Raw genomic sequence first — 13,198 nt, 5'->3', positions numbered from 1 at the left:
TGAAAGTCAACATGACAAATTAATAGATCTGTCTCTTTCTTTGAGATAAAAATCTTTGTTTTGGCACTGACATAAGTGTGTCTAATGCTGCTTATGCAATGCCGGAAAGACAAAAAAATCTTAGTTATTTAAATATGCTCTTGATTATGACTCCTCCAGTTGAATTGTTGGAGCAATGGTTGAAATGTCAGAGGTAAATTTGAGAACACTTCTACTAGGTAGCTTTTGATAAGTGTGTATGCAAAAATTCTTTTGAAATGAGTTATTTTTTCTTTTGTCTGCAGTAGATAATATTTGATATACTGGTGAAGTATTAGGCTTTGCTGGATCATGTAGATTGGCGGAAAAGATAATGTATTCCAAGTGTCTCTGACTTGATTGGCTAAAACCAGAACTGGAGGAAATCCCACTCTCTTCTCCAACTTCAGAGGTCTTGATACAGTATTAGACTCAGTTTCTCTGCGAGGGAAGAACCATTGTTTGGTGTTTTTATCTAGGTAGTTCAGGCAGAGTTAATAAATACATCAAGCAGTAAAACATATTTTGACAGGGTCTGTTGAGAAACTAAAATTCAGTGTGTTAGAAAAGATGAATGGTTACTGAGCTGATTAACTCATAACTCAGTATTTCAACAGAGAGAATACTTTTTCTGTGCTTGCTGCTGACTTCATTTTCCGGTGTGAAACTACTGCCAAGAAAGTTGTTTCAACAGTGAAATACCAAGTAGTTGATGGCTGAGATTTGTTTGAAGGACATCAGGCACAGAATGAGCCATCTAGTCTGTAGGTTTGAGAGGCATCTCAGGGTCTTACCTTCCTGCTGAAAGCTGGTTTCCTGAGTCAAACATGTGGAAACCACAGCATTAGGATTAACGTACTCCCATGGCCCATGAATGCTCAGTGCAGTTTTATTTCTTTAGTTTTCATCCTGCTGCTTTTTTTTTTTTTTTTTCTTCCTTGCAAAAAAGAGTGTAATGTGTGCTGAAATAAGCATTTCTGAGTGCCACACATTGTACTCTTCAATTTACAAGTATATCTGCAGCAGTGTTCAACTAATATTCTTAATTTCCTAAATATGTCCTGTAAGACAGTCTGGTAAAGTGTTATTGCTACTGTAGCTTGGATTCTGAACAGTAAAGTGGGTGCCAGAAATTGTGTCATAGTCTCAGCGGCAGCAGAATATTATCTTTTTTTGTTAGTTCTCTGGCATGTTGGTCACATCACAAATTGACTTTGCTAAAAACATTACAGCCTGCTACTTTCTCGTAAACACATTTTCACCTCCAGTTGAACTACTGAGTTCAAATGCCTCAATCACCATAGCAGCATTAAGTTTTGAGAGATCAGACTTAATTTGAGTTCCATGGTATGTGTATCAAAAGGAGTTAATGAACTTTGATCATGATTAACTGGATGGCCCAACCACCTGTGCAGAGAGAATTGTAATTTAGTGCTTTAGACAATGTAAGTTGGTAAGAAAAAGCTGTGAGAGAGGTAGAACCCTGGGTTGGTCATGAAACTGTACTGACAGATGTGCTTCAGGAGAGAAGAGGACAAGGGAGGCAGAAAGAGGGGGGGAACCAATGTCATGAGCATCATAGGCAGGAACTAGGGAGGGAGGAGAAGGAGTAATTATTTAGTAGTAAGCTGTAAGGTATTTAATTTACTAATTTTCCAGCCTTTTCAGAACAGCACTCACTTGGCATGTTGGTCTTCTGTAGGATGGCTGAGCTGATAACATGCTGCAACCATAAAAACAAACAAGCAAACAAAACCAAAACCCAAATAAACAAATATGAGATGAGTCTAATACTGATGAGAGCTGAGGAAGTGTAAATGGTGTTGCACACGTGATGGTTAAACTGGAGACAATAAAACATGTTCTCCATCAACTTTCTGGGGGAGAGAAGCCAGAAAGAACAACTGACTGACCTAAGGGACAGTGGTAGAAAAAAAAGAGCTAATTTCAGTATATGTAGGCTTAATATTCGAAGCTTTCAAGCTGTGGCAATAGGAGTTCTAGGAGAGGCTCTGTGTGGTTCTCACTACTTGCATTGTGTTGTCCATGCTACGCCTAACTAGTTTCATGGCAAAGAGCTTGCTTAGCTATAAAGGGCCTGTGGGTGCCTGTGAAAGCACTATATGATCAAAACAAACACTTCATCTATTGTACTTATCAGCTGAATTCAAAGGTACTGAACTGTCACAGAATAAAGAATCAAGCTTCTAAAAGATGCATTGAACCTGCAATGATTATGCGTTTTATGTTGACCTGAGAGTTCATTTCTGTTTTCATACATGGTTTGTTTACAGCAAATAATAAACAATATCCACTTTTAAGTACACTAATGCAAACACTAAATGCTTTACTAGGTGCAGTAATCTAACAAAGCGCTTGGTTTGTTGAATCAATGTTTATTTCATGTAAAAGTAGGCCGTGTTTGGCTATCAGATTTTTTTTTCTTTAAGTTGTGTAATGGAAGTGTGCTTTTTTTATTTGAATTTTGCTTTTATGTCCTTTTTCAGATACTACTTGCTTAAGTTTTCCCAAGGGGTTCTAGTGCTCAGTTTCCAGACTCCTTTATTCCATGAACTGAAAAATGCGGTTGAAACAAAATCGATACTACTCTTCCTCTGTCTCAAAATTACTGCTAAAGAAAACTAAATATAAGTAACACATCTGTGTTTCTCCAAAATATATGTTGCTGCATGGCAACAAAGCACCTCTAGATTCAAATTGCAGCCCAGTAGTTTCAGGGTCATGATATTCTGAGCTCCATGGAATGACATTTTTGGTACAGGAAAGCTGTTGATTCTTACTATATTCTTTAATTTCACTACATGACATCACCCTTAAGATCGCACTTAATTGGAAGCACTTCTGCATATTATGCAAAAGTCCAGCAATACCAGAATTCTTAAAATGCCCATTATAAGGTTCTGAGATTTCTTCATACTTTTCGGAGTAGAAATTGCAGCTTATGGTATTGTTAGTGCTCAGGATTCTCCTGTTTCCGTTTTCTTCAGTGTCTTCAGACAGAACACATCCTGTTGATGCATTGACATTTTCTTCAATGAAGAATGCTACCTAAATTTCCCTGAAATTTTTTTTTTATTTTTTTTTGAGCTTGGTAACTTCAGATAAACTAAGAGATTATGCTTAACTTGTTCCTGGAGAAAGTCTAAATAAGCCATGAGAAAAAGTATTAATTTTGCTTCTGTGGGTCTTTGAAAAGTGAGTGCTTCACCAATTACAGAACATTAGGATTTGGGGTGTTTTGTTTGCCTTTGGTTTTAGGTTTGTTGATTTGGGTTGGTTGGGGTTTTTTTCCTGCCTGGATTAAGGACAGATTGTAGCTGTTGGTAATTGTTTTATCTAATTCTCAGTTGACTCTTTCTTACTTTGCAGCTTTGCTCTGTCAGATGAAGCATATAGATCTTTAAGAGACCAGGACAAAGACCAGTGTATCCTTATTACAGGAGAGAGTGGAGCTGGGAAAACAGGTAATAAGCAATTTTGTTCTTACTCAAAAACACTCAGAGTTCTTCAGTTTTGCAGTCTGTAAGAACTGAGAGATATTGTTATGCTTTTCTATTTGGCAATTGCAGAAGACGAATGCTGTTGTGTTTGTTGTTGTCCATATGAACTTGCATAAACTAGTATTTTTTTCACATCGTCACCATGGTGCAGTCATATTGCAAGTTAATACAGTATCCTTATCAGTATGCAGAGTCATACTGAAGTAATGCTGGTTTGTGATAGTGTGTTGCAAGGGCCAGAAAACTTCTAGGCTCTCCCTGTGGGAAACATGAAGAAAACTGAATGCTTTTGGTTTTCTAGACAGGAAGACAATCCTTTGATACTTTTGCATGTTTTTTAATAAATATATACATTTAGATTGGATTATGCCATTTATCCAAGGAAAATAAATAATAGTAGCTGTTTACCTTGGAAATTTCATCAGTCTTTTGCATGCTGCGCTGAGCTGCAATTCTAAGATTGGCTTGTGTACCAGAAACTGTGTTTCTCATGCAGAGCTGAAATTGCCTTGAAAATGACTGCTAATTTTTGTAGTGGAATGGTAGAAATCGAGTGAGGATTGCATAACTGCAGAACATTTTAGGTAGACCTAAAGAAAGAAGCCAGTTATTTTCTGATATAACAATTTAAAACTGAGGTGACTTGGAAAAGAGGCAGCGGGTAGGAAAGCATACATTGGTTTCCATGTAATTTAAGGGATTTTTTGCTTTGAATCTGAAAATGTGCTTTGTATGCTTATACTAGCAAGACTTAGAGTGGGTAACAAGAAGTTTCTTTCCAAGCCTTTTGTGAAAAAGTAGTGTAGGCTTCATCTTTGTTTTTCTTTGTCCAACTAGTGGCCTGAAATCTTTTAATGTAATCTTTTTTCTCTGTTCAATAACATGAAAATGTGTATGTGTTTCAGTAAAAGTGTATATTAAAATAATCAAGTTCTTATTGACATTATTGTTAGGGATTCTGTCTAGGAGTTCAGACTAGAAAGGAGTTCTGTAATGGCATTGTTTAATGTCTTGATTTCCTTGGGAACTGTGAATTGTCAAGCACCTCATACAACTGAGGTGCATCTCTTACTTACTCAGTTAAAAGGTGTAGCAGTGGTTGAGTTTCTGAATGTCTCTGTAGAGAGTATTCTGGTAGATTCAGGTTGGTATAGAGATTTTAACTGTTCTGTAATTTTCATAGCCACATGGGCCATAATATGAATTATTCTTTCTTTATAAAGGTAAGTACAAAATAATATAGGGTTTGAAATTCAAGTCAGTAATTGACTCAGAATCTGTGCTATTCTCTGATATTTTCTAACATTTGATGTAACTACAGTATCAGAAAAGAGGCTATTAGTTGAGAAGTCAGGTTTCCATTGAAATTTAAAAAAAAAGGGACAGGGATGAAGTTCCTGGAGTTCAGGAAACAAGCCTGTTATTACAGATCCTATATAACTGGTTTAGATTTTTGGTAGCTGGAATATTTGGCATGTTTGGGCTGAAAAAATTGGAACTGAAATGTCATCAGTTGGGTTTTTTATTTACTTCAAATTTTGTTCTTGTTTCACTGCCTGTTTATATTGCTAATAGTAATATGCAAGTAAACATGGTACCTTACCAGGATGAGAGCTTTATTTAAATGGTTTTAGATGTTAAGGTGATGATTCCTTTCCTGGTGTCTTTATTGGACCAAACAGAGTTCCTAATAAAAGAAGGAGACTTTATTTTCTTTCACGTGATGTACAAAGCCTATCTTGAAGTCACTGTGTGTTGTGTTAATGCATATTATCTTATAATGCCTTATTTGTTGTTGCAGTGCTTTCTTGTTTCTTAGTGATTGAGTAGCTCTACTGAAAGAAATTGACTGTTTTTAGGAAATATTTCAAATTGAATAATTTGATAATACCAAACTCTAAAGGGAACAGATTCTTAAAAATGAGAGCTGGGTTTGAGGTGCAATTAAAGGTGATGGAAGGCCTTATGGACACACCTATGGTTCTTGCTGGCTTCCTGTGTTGCAGGTTTCCTCAGTTTTCTGTAAAATATGTCATAGTAATTTAATACTAGCAAACAAATTTGATTAAATAGGAAAGAATCAAAATCCAAGGGGTAACTTCTTGTTTGTCAGTTCTTTCCTGAAATGAAACCCTTACATTTGTAACAGATCTCTGAAGAACAATTTTTTTTTTATGGCCACTGTCTTGAGTTGATGGGAATTCCAGTTGTTAGTAATTACATTGTATATCAGCCGATATTGCCTCAGATTTCACTATTTAGCATCATACTAAACATCACAGACTCTGTTTGTAAACAGAATCCTTCCTCAGCTGCTATTTGTCCTAACCAGCAAAAACATAAGGGTTGGATGGATTATATATTTGTTTCTCTCTGTATGTGGGTGATTGACACCAATATGAACCCAGCTTTAAGAGTCCAAAAATTGTTCCAGGCTTGTACCTTCAAATTAGTTTTGTTCTTTAAATGAATGCTTCACTTAATTTGTTATACTTCGAAACAGACTGCATAACGTTATGTGATGTTGAATTGCAGTTACTCATTTACTTGTAGTGTACTTTAAAGTTGTAATTACATGTGTATAGTGTTGTATGTTTACACTTGTAATATTGTGTATCTGCTGATATAAACTGATTGAATTTTGTGTTTTGAAACTGCTTGGGCCTGTTTTTTGGGGCCAGATTAAACCATTTCCAACATGTCAGCTAGGGATAATGTCCTTTCCTTACTGAATACTAAATGAAGGCTGAATGAAAAAGTAGTGGGTAATGTACCATATCCGTTAGTGGCTTCTTTAGCTTGGGAAGGCTCTAGGTATTTAAGTCAACAGGGCTGCTGATGTAAGGGCATGGGTCTCATAGCAGGATGAGCCCTACCCTTGTTTCCAACAATGTAGAAGAAAAACTTGAAATGTAATGTGCCAGTTCCTGTCTGGCATGGTGAAAATGTGATGCAGATCAAGTCTGCAAATCATTTTGTGGCCCATTTGCCAATACTTACTGCTATTTTATTTTGTTTTCCCCCCACAGAGGCGAGCAAACTTGTTATGTCATATGTAGCTGCTGTATGTGGAAAAGGGGCAGAGGTTAATCAAGTAAAAGAACAACTTTTGCAGTCAAATCCAGTTCTTGAAGGTAAGAATCTCACAGAGCATATGTGAGTATATTACGTCTCTGTGTATCAGCATTTCTGTGAGCTGGTTTGGAAAATTGTGTTGTTTCATTGTTATTAGGTGTCCAAAACCATAGGAGATGATTTCTGCGAAGAGAGCTACAAGATTTTATTCAGCTGGAGAGATGTTTTCTTGAGAAGAAAGCTGTTGCCCTCCTGAAGGGAGAGCTTAGGAAGTTAGGTCATATTTCCCAGACTCCTCCTGCTGCTCTCTGAGGGTGTACCCTTTCTTAACCCTGGCTTGATGATGCTTGGCTGTATCAAAAGACTTAACTTCAGTCCATCTGATTCATTTCCTTCCAAATTATATTATTATAGTCTCTAGTAAATAAACAAGCTTTCTAAAGCATTATTTTTCTTTTTTTTTTTTAAAAAGGGTTAAGAAATGGATCTTAGAAAAAACTCAGCCAATCCATATGCATGCCTGTTGTTCCCTAAGATTTATTGTTCCCTGGGTCTGGTGACTCTGTTGGCCAGTCTTCCTGACAACTGCCTTTCCTGCTCTCCCGTTAAATACTTTTTTTAATTAGTCATTTTAATTTAAATACGTTGGCTGCCAGAAACAGGATCTTTATTTTTCCTGGAGATAGGATATATGATCCTCAAGGCTTGCAGTTTTGTCCCATTGTATAATAACTGCCTTCAGAAGTGTCTTGGTTAGCATTGATTTATTTAGGTCTATTGTGTTGATTCCTGGCTTAGCCCTTCTCACAGTTCTCTAAGCTATTGTACAGAGGCAAATTCTTATGACATGTACGATTTTGTATTATGGCCAGATGATATGCAGTGTTTGTAAGACTGTCGAGTGTCAACATTTTATTTATTGCCTAGCTTATCTATACATATATGCAATGATTTGAAGTCTATAGGGAGCAAGCACTCTACAAGTGAAAACAGGGGAAGAAAATAAAAACCAAGGAAGGGAATGCAAAAGTGAATTGGATGGGTAAAATGTGATCATTGACTGTACACAAAATAAAAATCTTAAGCAAGGACTTGTAAAGGAAGGATGAAGTGTTAAAAATTAAGAATAATAAAAATGATGGATAAGCCTTTCTTTGATGATCAGATATGTTCCACTGAAAGCTGGGTGAGGGGATTGCAATCTTCCATTGTTTTAGATTCACAGAGAGAAGCGCTGTGCTGCTTTTATCACTGTTCTGGAAGGCAGATTTCAGATGTGGACAGAAATAGTATGGCAAGAACAGAGGTTTTTCTTGCCAAAGCTAGATTGTTCCCCAGGGACTGCCAAATGTATTGGATTTCTTGTTGGTTTGTGAATATTTCTTTTAAAGCAAGAGGAATAGACTAAGTTTACAGAAGAGTGCCTTATCATTTCAGGGTATTATTTGTTCTACTTGGTGTGATTGTTACTGGCTATTTAGCTTCTTGGAAGGTAGAACGTGGGATTATTCCATGAGGCTGCTAAGCAAGCCTGGCTGCTTATATCCATTTTAGACAGAAATTAAGCATTTGTGGTTAGATTTATTTTTCTTTGGTTATATAGTTCTGTTTCAGTTGTACTGCAGTGCAAGAAAATGACATGGATGTTACATATGCATAATTTATCTTATGGGATTTTTTTTTTTAACTACGGTTGCTACTGTAAATTAACTTTTAGAAACAATGAACTTAAGGGAAAACTGAGGAATGTGTCTCATGCTTTATAATGGAACATTTGTGCTTGATTCTGTGCAGTTATAAATGACTCTACTGTTCAGCACTGTGTTTAAGAAAATGCAGCTCAGAGATTTGGTTGTTGAAAAGATGATTTATTGCAGGGCATAAAGATTTTAAAAACAATTCTTTCACTTATCCTTGGCCTTCAGGAGCAACAAACTTTTCCTTTTGGCTTCAGTTCTTTGATCAAGAATAAGTCTACTCATGCAAGTTTATTGAAGCCTAAAAGCATGTATTTATTTCTGTCCAAGAAACATTGACTTGACTTGATCTTTGAAAATATATTCGCTATATAAATAAATACTGGGATAAATAAAGTCTCCTGTTGGAGTAGAAGTGCTATAGTTAATAATTTAGGGGACACTTCTGTTTTGGCTCTGTGCTTTGACAATGTGTGATGTTTAGAGCTTGAATTGTCCTCCAGTCTGAGTTCTCCTGCCTATGTTCTAAGCTGGTGGCTGCCCATCTGAATGTAGCCCTGGGAATTCCTTTCTCGAAGGGTTTTCATTGTCAGAAAACTTGAGCAAAAGAAATTAAAACCAAAGTATTCAAAAAGCTAGTTTAGATCAAGCTGAAGAGAATGTGTTAAACTTGCTTTGTAAATCAGACTTATGTGAGCTGATTAACATTTATCTTATGCTAGGATAAATGTGTTGGAATAGCATAAAGAAATCAGTTTCAAAGCATTGATTAAACTGTCCCATGCAAACAATTTTTAAGTCTCATTCTGTAATTTCCTCAGTTCTGGCTTTCATTTTTTACCGTCTTTAGTTCTGGGGACTAAGATTTATTTCTTTCTCTGAGTGGAAGAGGAAGAAGTATTCCTAATATTTAAAGTTATTTGAGGAATAAAATTTTAATTTTATGATTCAGATCCCAAGGATATATGCTCAATCCAGGTGCAATTTTGTCTTGGAGCCATTTCCCCTTGTTATGTTTTTCTTTCATTTTTTTTAAACAAAAGAAGTGTTGAGATGAAACTTCTTTGGACTTCCATAGGTGTTTTCTTAATTGTGATCATGTCTGTCACACTCCCTCTATCTCCAGTGACTGACACCCATACAATGAACAGGGTATTGTTTCTCTTAAGTCTATGAATCCTTTAAATATATAAACAGTCATAGATATTTTAGCATTTGAATATTTTTTACTGATAGATTTTGTTGTCATATTTGTTTTTTTCTTTCCCCAGCTTTTGGAAATGCCAAAACTGTGAGGAATGACAACTCCTCTAGATTTGTAAGTATATTCTTCAAGGCTGAATTTGAATTCCTTTTGGGAGAGCTTGTTAATGTTGTTGGCTGTTTCTGTTTTACCTTGTATCAGCCATCAAGGCATCTGTAAGGAGGGAATGAATAAATTGCAGTGAGAACTTTCTTGTAGTTCCTCTTGTCTGAGGATGATAGTGTTTGGAGAAGGTAAACATCTTCAGCAGCAATCAGTATTTCATTTTGCACATTCGAGCATGTTCTCCTTGCCCAATGTGTTAGTAATGCATTATTAGCAGTCGCCCCTCTTTTAAAAAGGTGTTTCACCTACTTGTCAGGAATCTTGTTGGTTTCTGATGTGGGCATACAGTTCTGCTGAGAATCAAAGTAGAAGCTAAAAAAAAAAAATTTAGGATGTGATAGTATGTGACCGGATGAAAACATAGTTACAGCACAGCTGGATTCTTTAATTTTCTGGCACTGGTGGCTTTAATGTCAGCAACCCATGTGCCTAGCAACTGGTCTGCTTAGCAAGTCAATCTTTCTGCGTGATCTCATTTTCCATCCATATGTATACATTTTTTTGTTAGAATTGTTACTGCAGGTTCTCATTTTCTTTCTCTGATGCTTCAAACTGTGTTTACGTTTACAATTTTAGTTTTAATATAAACATTTGTAATATTACTTTCTTGCTTATATTCTTTATAATCAACTGGTTGAATTCAGGCCTTTTTAGCATGAAACTGCACGTGAAATTATAAGAATTGATAATTGGGGGAAAAAAAAAAAAAGTTGAAGCTAGAGTTGGAAGATTCAAAAGTGTGAGTACTCATTATAGTTTCTCCTGGAGACTAAATGCACTTTGTCATTTTCTCAGTTCTGTGCAGAAGAGTAATACTGTGAGATGTGTAAAGTAGACAACAGAAGACAAGTTAATTCAGTGGGAAAATGGTGCATTGTGAGTAAAAGCAAATGGATAAAAGCCTGGGGTATTGTGACACTGGAGAGCAGCTTTTTTTTCCACATGGGACACTGCTCTTCCCTTCGCTTCTGATTCTTGAGGGTTGATGATATTGTTCCACATGGCTGTGAATCCTTCTGCGGCTGTCATTGCCCCTGCTTGTAAACAGATCATCACAATGCCAGGGCCTGAATTTGAGGCACTGTAGAACTTTTTTTTTTTTTTTAAAGAAAGGGTAGAAAAATTATAACTATCAAAGATGACGTACTACAGAAAGGAGGAGGAGGCAGCGAAGAGGTGCCATTTGCAAACAGAATTCTTTCCAGGACAAAATGCAACCAACTATTATTTCGCCTTACAAGTCCTTGCTTATAAACACAAAGCTAAAAATACTTTTGGAAACATCCAGCTGGCCCACTCCTTGGGAAATTAAAATTTAATTATCTGATTTAATTCTTTATCTCAGAAATTTGAATCAGCTCAGAATTAACTTCAAGCAAGAAAGTATAAGTACTGTCCTGTCTAGCATGCCTCAGCTGCCAGCAAGGAGAAGAGTGGAGTTAAATAGAGTCAAGTCAATCTTGACAAAATTCCCAGTAAATTAGAAAATATCTTTTGAGGGAGTCAATGTAAAGTGCCTGGGTTTTATGCTCTGCAATTAAAATTAGAAGAGGAAAAAAAGAAAACTCTTAAATGCAGTGAACGAGGTAGTATAAACACAAGGCTTCTCTTTTCAATAGGTTGTTTTTGTCCTCTGTTAAGTAAGCACCAGAGGGTGGTGAGATCATTTCTGTGCATGGCTTGTGGAATTTGGTTGAACTACTACCCCCATTTTTTATCTTTTCAAACTTCCTTGCCAGTGTGAGCTGCACTACTTTTGGCTTTTCTACATGGTATGGGTCTGTCCATTTTGTCACTGTTAAATATAGCTGTTACTACATTAAACACTTGTCATAAATGAAAATGATGCAAAGACCAAAGCAATCTTCTGTGATGTGGAAAAGTCAAACAGAAGTCAAAGAAACATCTGCGCCAGTATGGCTAAAAATGAAATCGCTTTTGCAGTGACAGTCTGTTAATTGTTGCCTCTGGTCTGCTGAGTTACGCGGGAAAGAGTTCAGTGGGAAAAAATCCATCACTTTTACAAGGCAGGCACACGCTTGGGGACAGACACCCCATGATTACTAACAGTAATCATTGCCAACCAGTCCTTCAAGCCAAACTAGGCGGCTATTCTTCAACTGCCCTGATTCACACTCTGAGAAGATTTTACACTGAGAAAATAAGTCTGTGTAGAAGGTAATTTCTTCCTGCATTCTTCCATTAATAAGCATGGTAATACCTACATGGCCACAAGTATTGTTTAGTGTTCTTGTCATTTTGGTGAAAGTTTGTATAATGTGCATATATTCTTATAACCTTAGAAACTGAGGAAGTTACTGAGTTGCATTACAAACCTGATTAAAGCTATTCTCATGAAACTCTCTGGCTGTGATAATGCAATTGTTTTAGAAGCTTTGAATCATTTTCTGTTTTTCAAAATTTGACACAGTGTAGAGGAGGTTGCCAGATTGCTCTTTTAGCTGTAAAAGTGACCAACAAACTTGAATGTCTTGAGCAGTTTTTCTTAAACAGAACTTACAGTCTTTAAAATATGTTGCTTTCACAGGGAAAATACATGGATATTGAGTTTGATTTCAAGGGTGACCCACTTGGAGGAGTTATAAGCAACTGTGAGTATTGCTCTTGGTATCAGCACATTAACTGCTTAAAATGTTTTGTTCAAAAAGGAAGGTGGTTAAATTATTGAAAAGCTCAGCTGCATTTGTATAATGGTATCTCACACCATTATATGAAAAATTCTGCTTTGTAATTTTATTGTTCTTTTGGTGCAGAATAGTGTACCTTGGAGTAAGTGAAAATGAAGAGTAAGCATGAATAATGAACGTACTATATTGTTTAAAAGGTATTGGGTAATGTGTGGGGGTTCATATATTGTCTCTGAAGCTGGTAGCAGATGGATACGGGTATCTGAGGCTCTTTTTTTATACTTGAATCCCTGGGATCAGTTGTGTTACTTGACGTGATGAGTAGATGATGTCTGAGATAGGTTTTTTTGTAATTCATAAGAGTGATAGAAAGTATGCTGCAGATCACCATGACGTGGGTATGTTTATTTGGAATCAAAGCACTCTGTACTAATTTTAACACGCCTCACAGTGTAGGAAAAGGGTTATCATGAGAGAGGATGAACAGATGTTGAGTTCAGGGAGGCGAAGGTGGCCTTGGAGGTTGTTACTGGACATGAGGGTGCCACTATGAAATCTGTAGCAATTCAGAAATTTTAACCAGCTCTCTGTTGGGAAGAGAGGGGCTGGGAACTGAATGTCAGCCCAGGATGCCTTGATTTGCTTTCCTTTTGAGAGCTTAAAATAAATTGCTCTCTGTGCTATATAAAGCTATGTATGTTTTTCTTTCTTTCAAAAAGGGATGGAGGAGGGCAGTGAGTGACTATACTAGGTGTCACTGACCTAGCCTTGACCTCTTTTCCCACTCAGCCAAATTCATCACTGTTTCTAAAGACTGACTTTTGACTCCATTGGCATTTTACTGGTTGTGAAATAATGAGAATCATCCAA

At 36.6% G+C, this 13,198-nt stretch overlaps 1 protein-coding gene across 9 annotated transcripts in view; it reads left to right on the top strand.

Moving 5' to 3' along the window:
• Positions 1-13,198, top strand: part of MYO1B (myosin IB) — a 114,475-nt gene that overhangs the window by 48,734 nt on the left and 52,543 nt on the right. For all 9 annotated transcript variants that reach the window (XM_026853102.1, XM_026853103.1, XM_026853098.1 and 6 more), the window contains exons 4-7: positions 3,409-3,503; positions 6,569-6,673; positions 9,583-9,629; positions 12,229-12,292. In XM_026853102.1, coding sequence (XP_026708903.1) covers positions 3,409-3,503; positions 6,569-6,673; positions 9,583-9,629; positions 12,229-12,292 — 311 coding nt within the window. The remainder of the gene's footprint in view (positions 1-3,408; positions 3,504-6,568; positions 6,674-9,582; positions 9,630-12,228; positions 12,293-13,198) is intronic.

This window comes from Athene cunicularia (assembly GCF_003259725.1).
Source record: "Athene cunicularia isolate RWA chromosome 7 unlocalized genomic scaffold, athCun1 chr7_part1, whole genome shotgun sequence".
NCBI lineage: Eukaryota > Metazoa > Chordata > Aves > Strigiformes > Strigidae > Athene > Athene cunicularia.
This window is presented reverse-complemented; position numbering and strand designations above follow the sequence as displayed.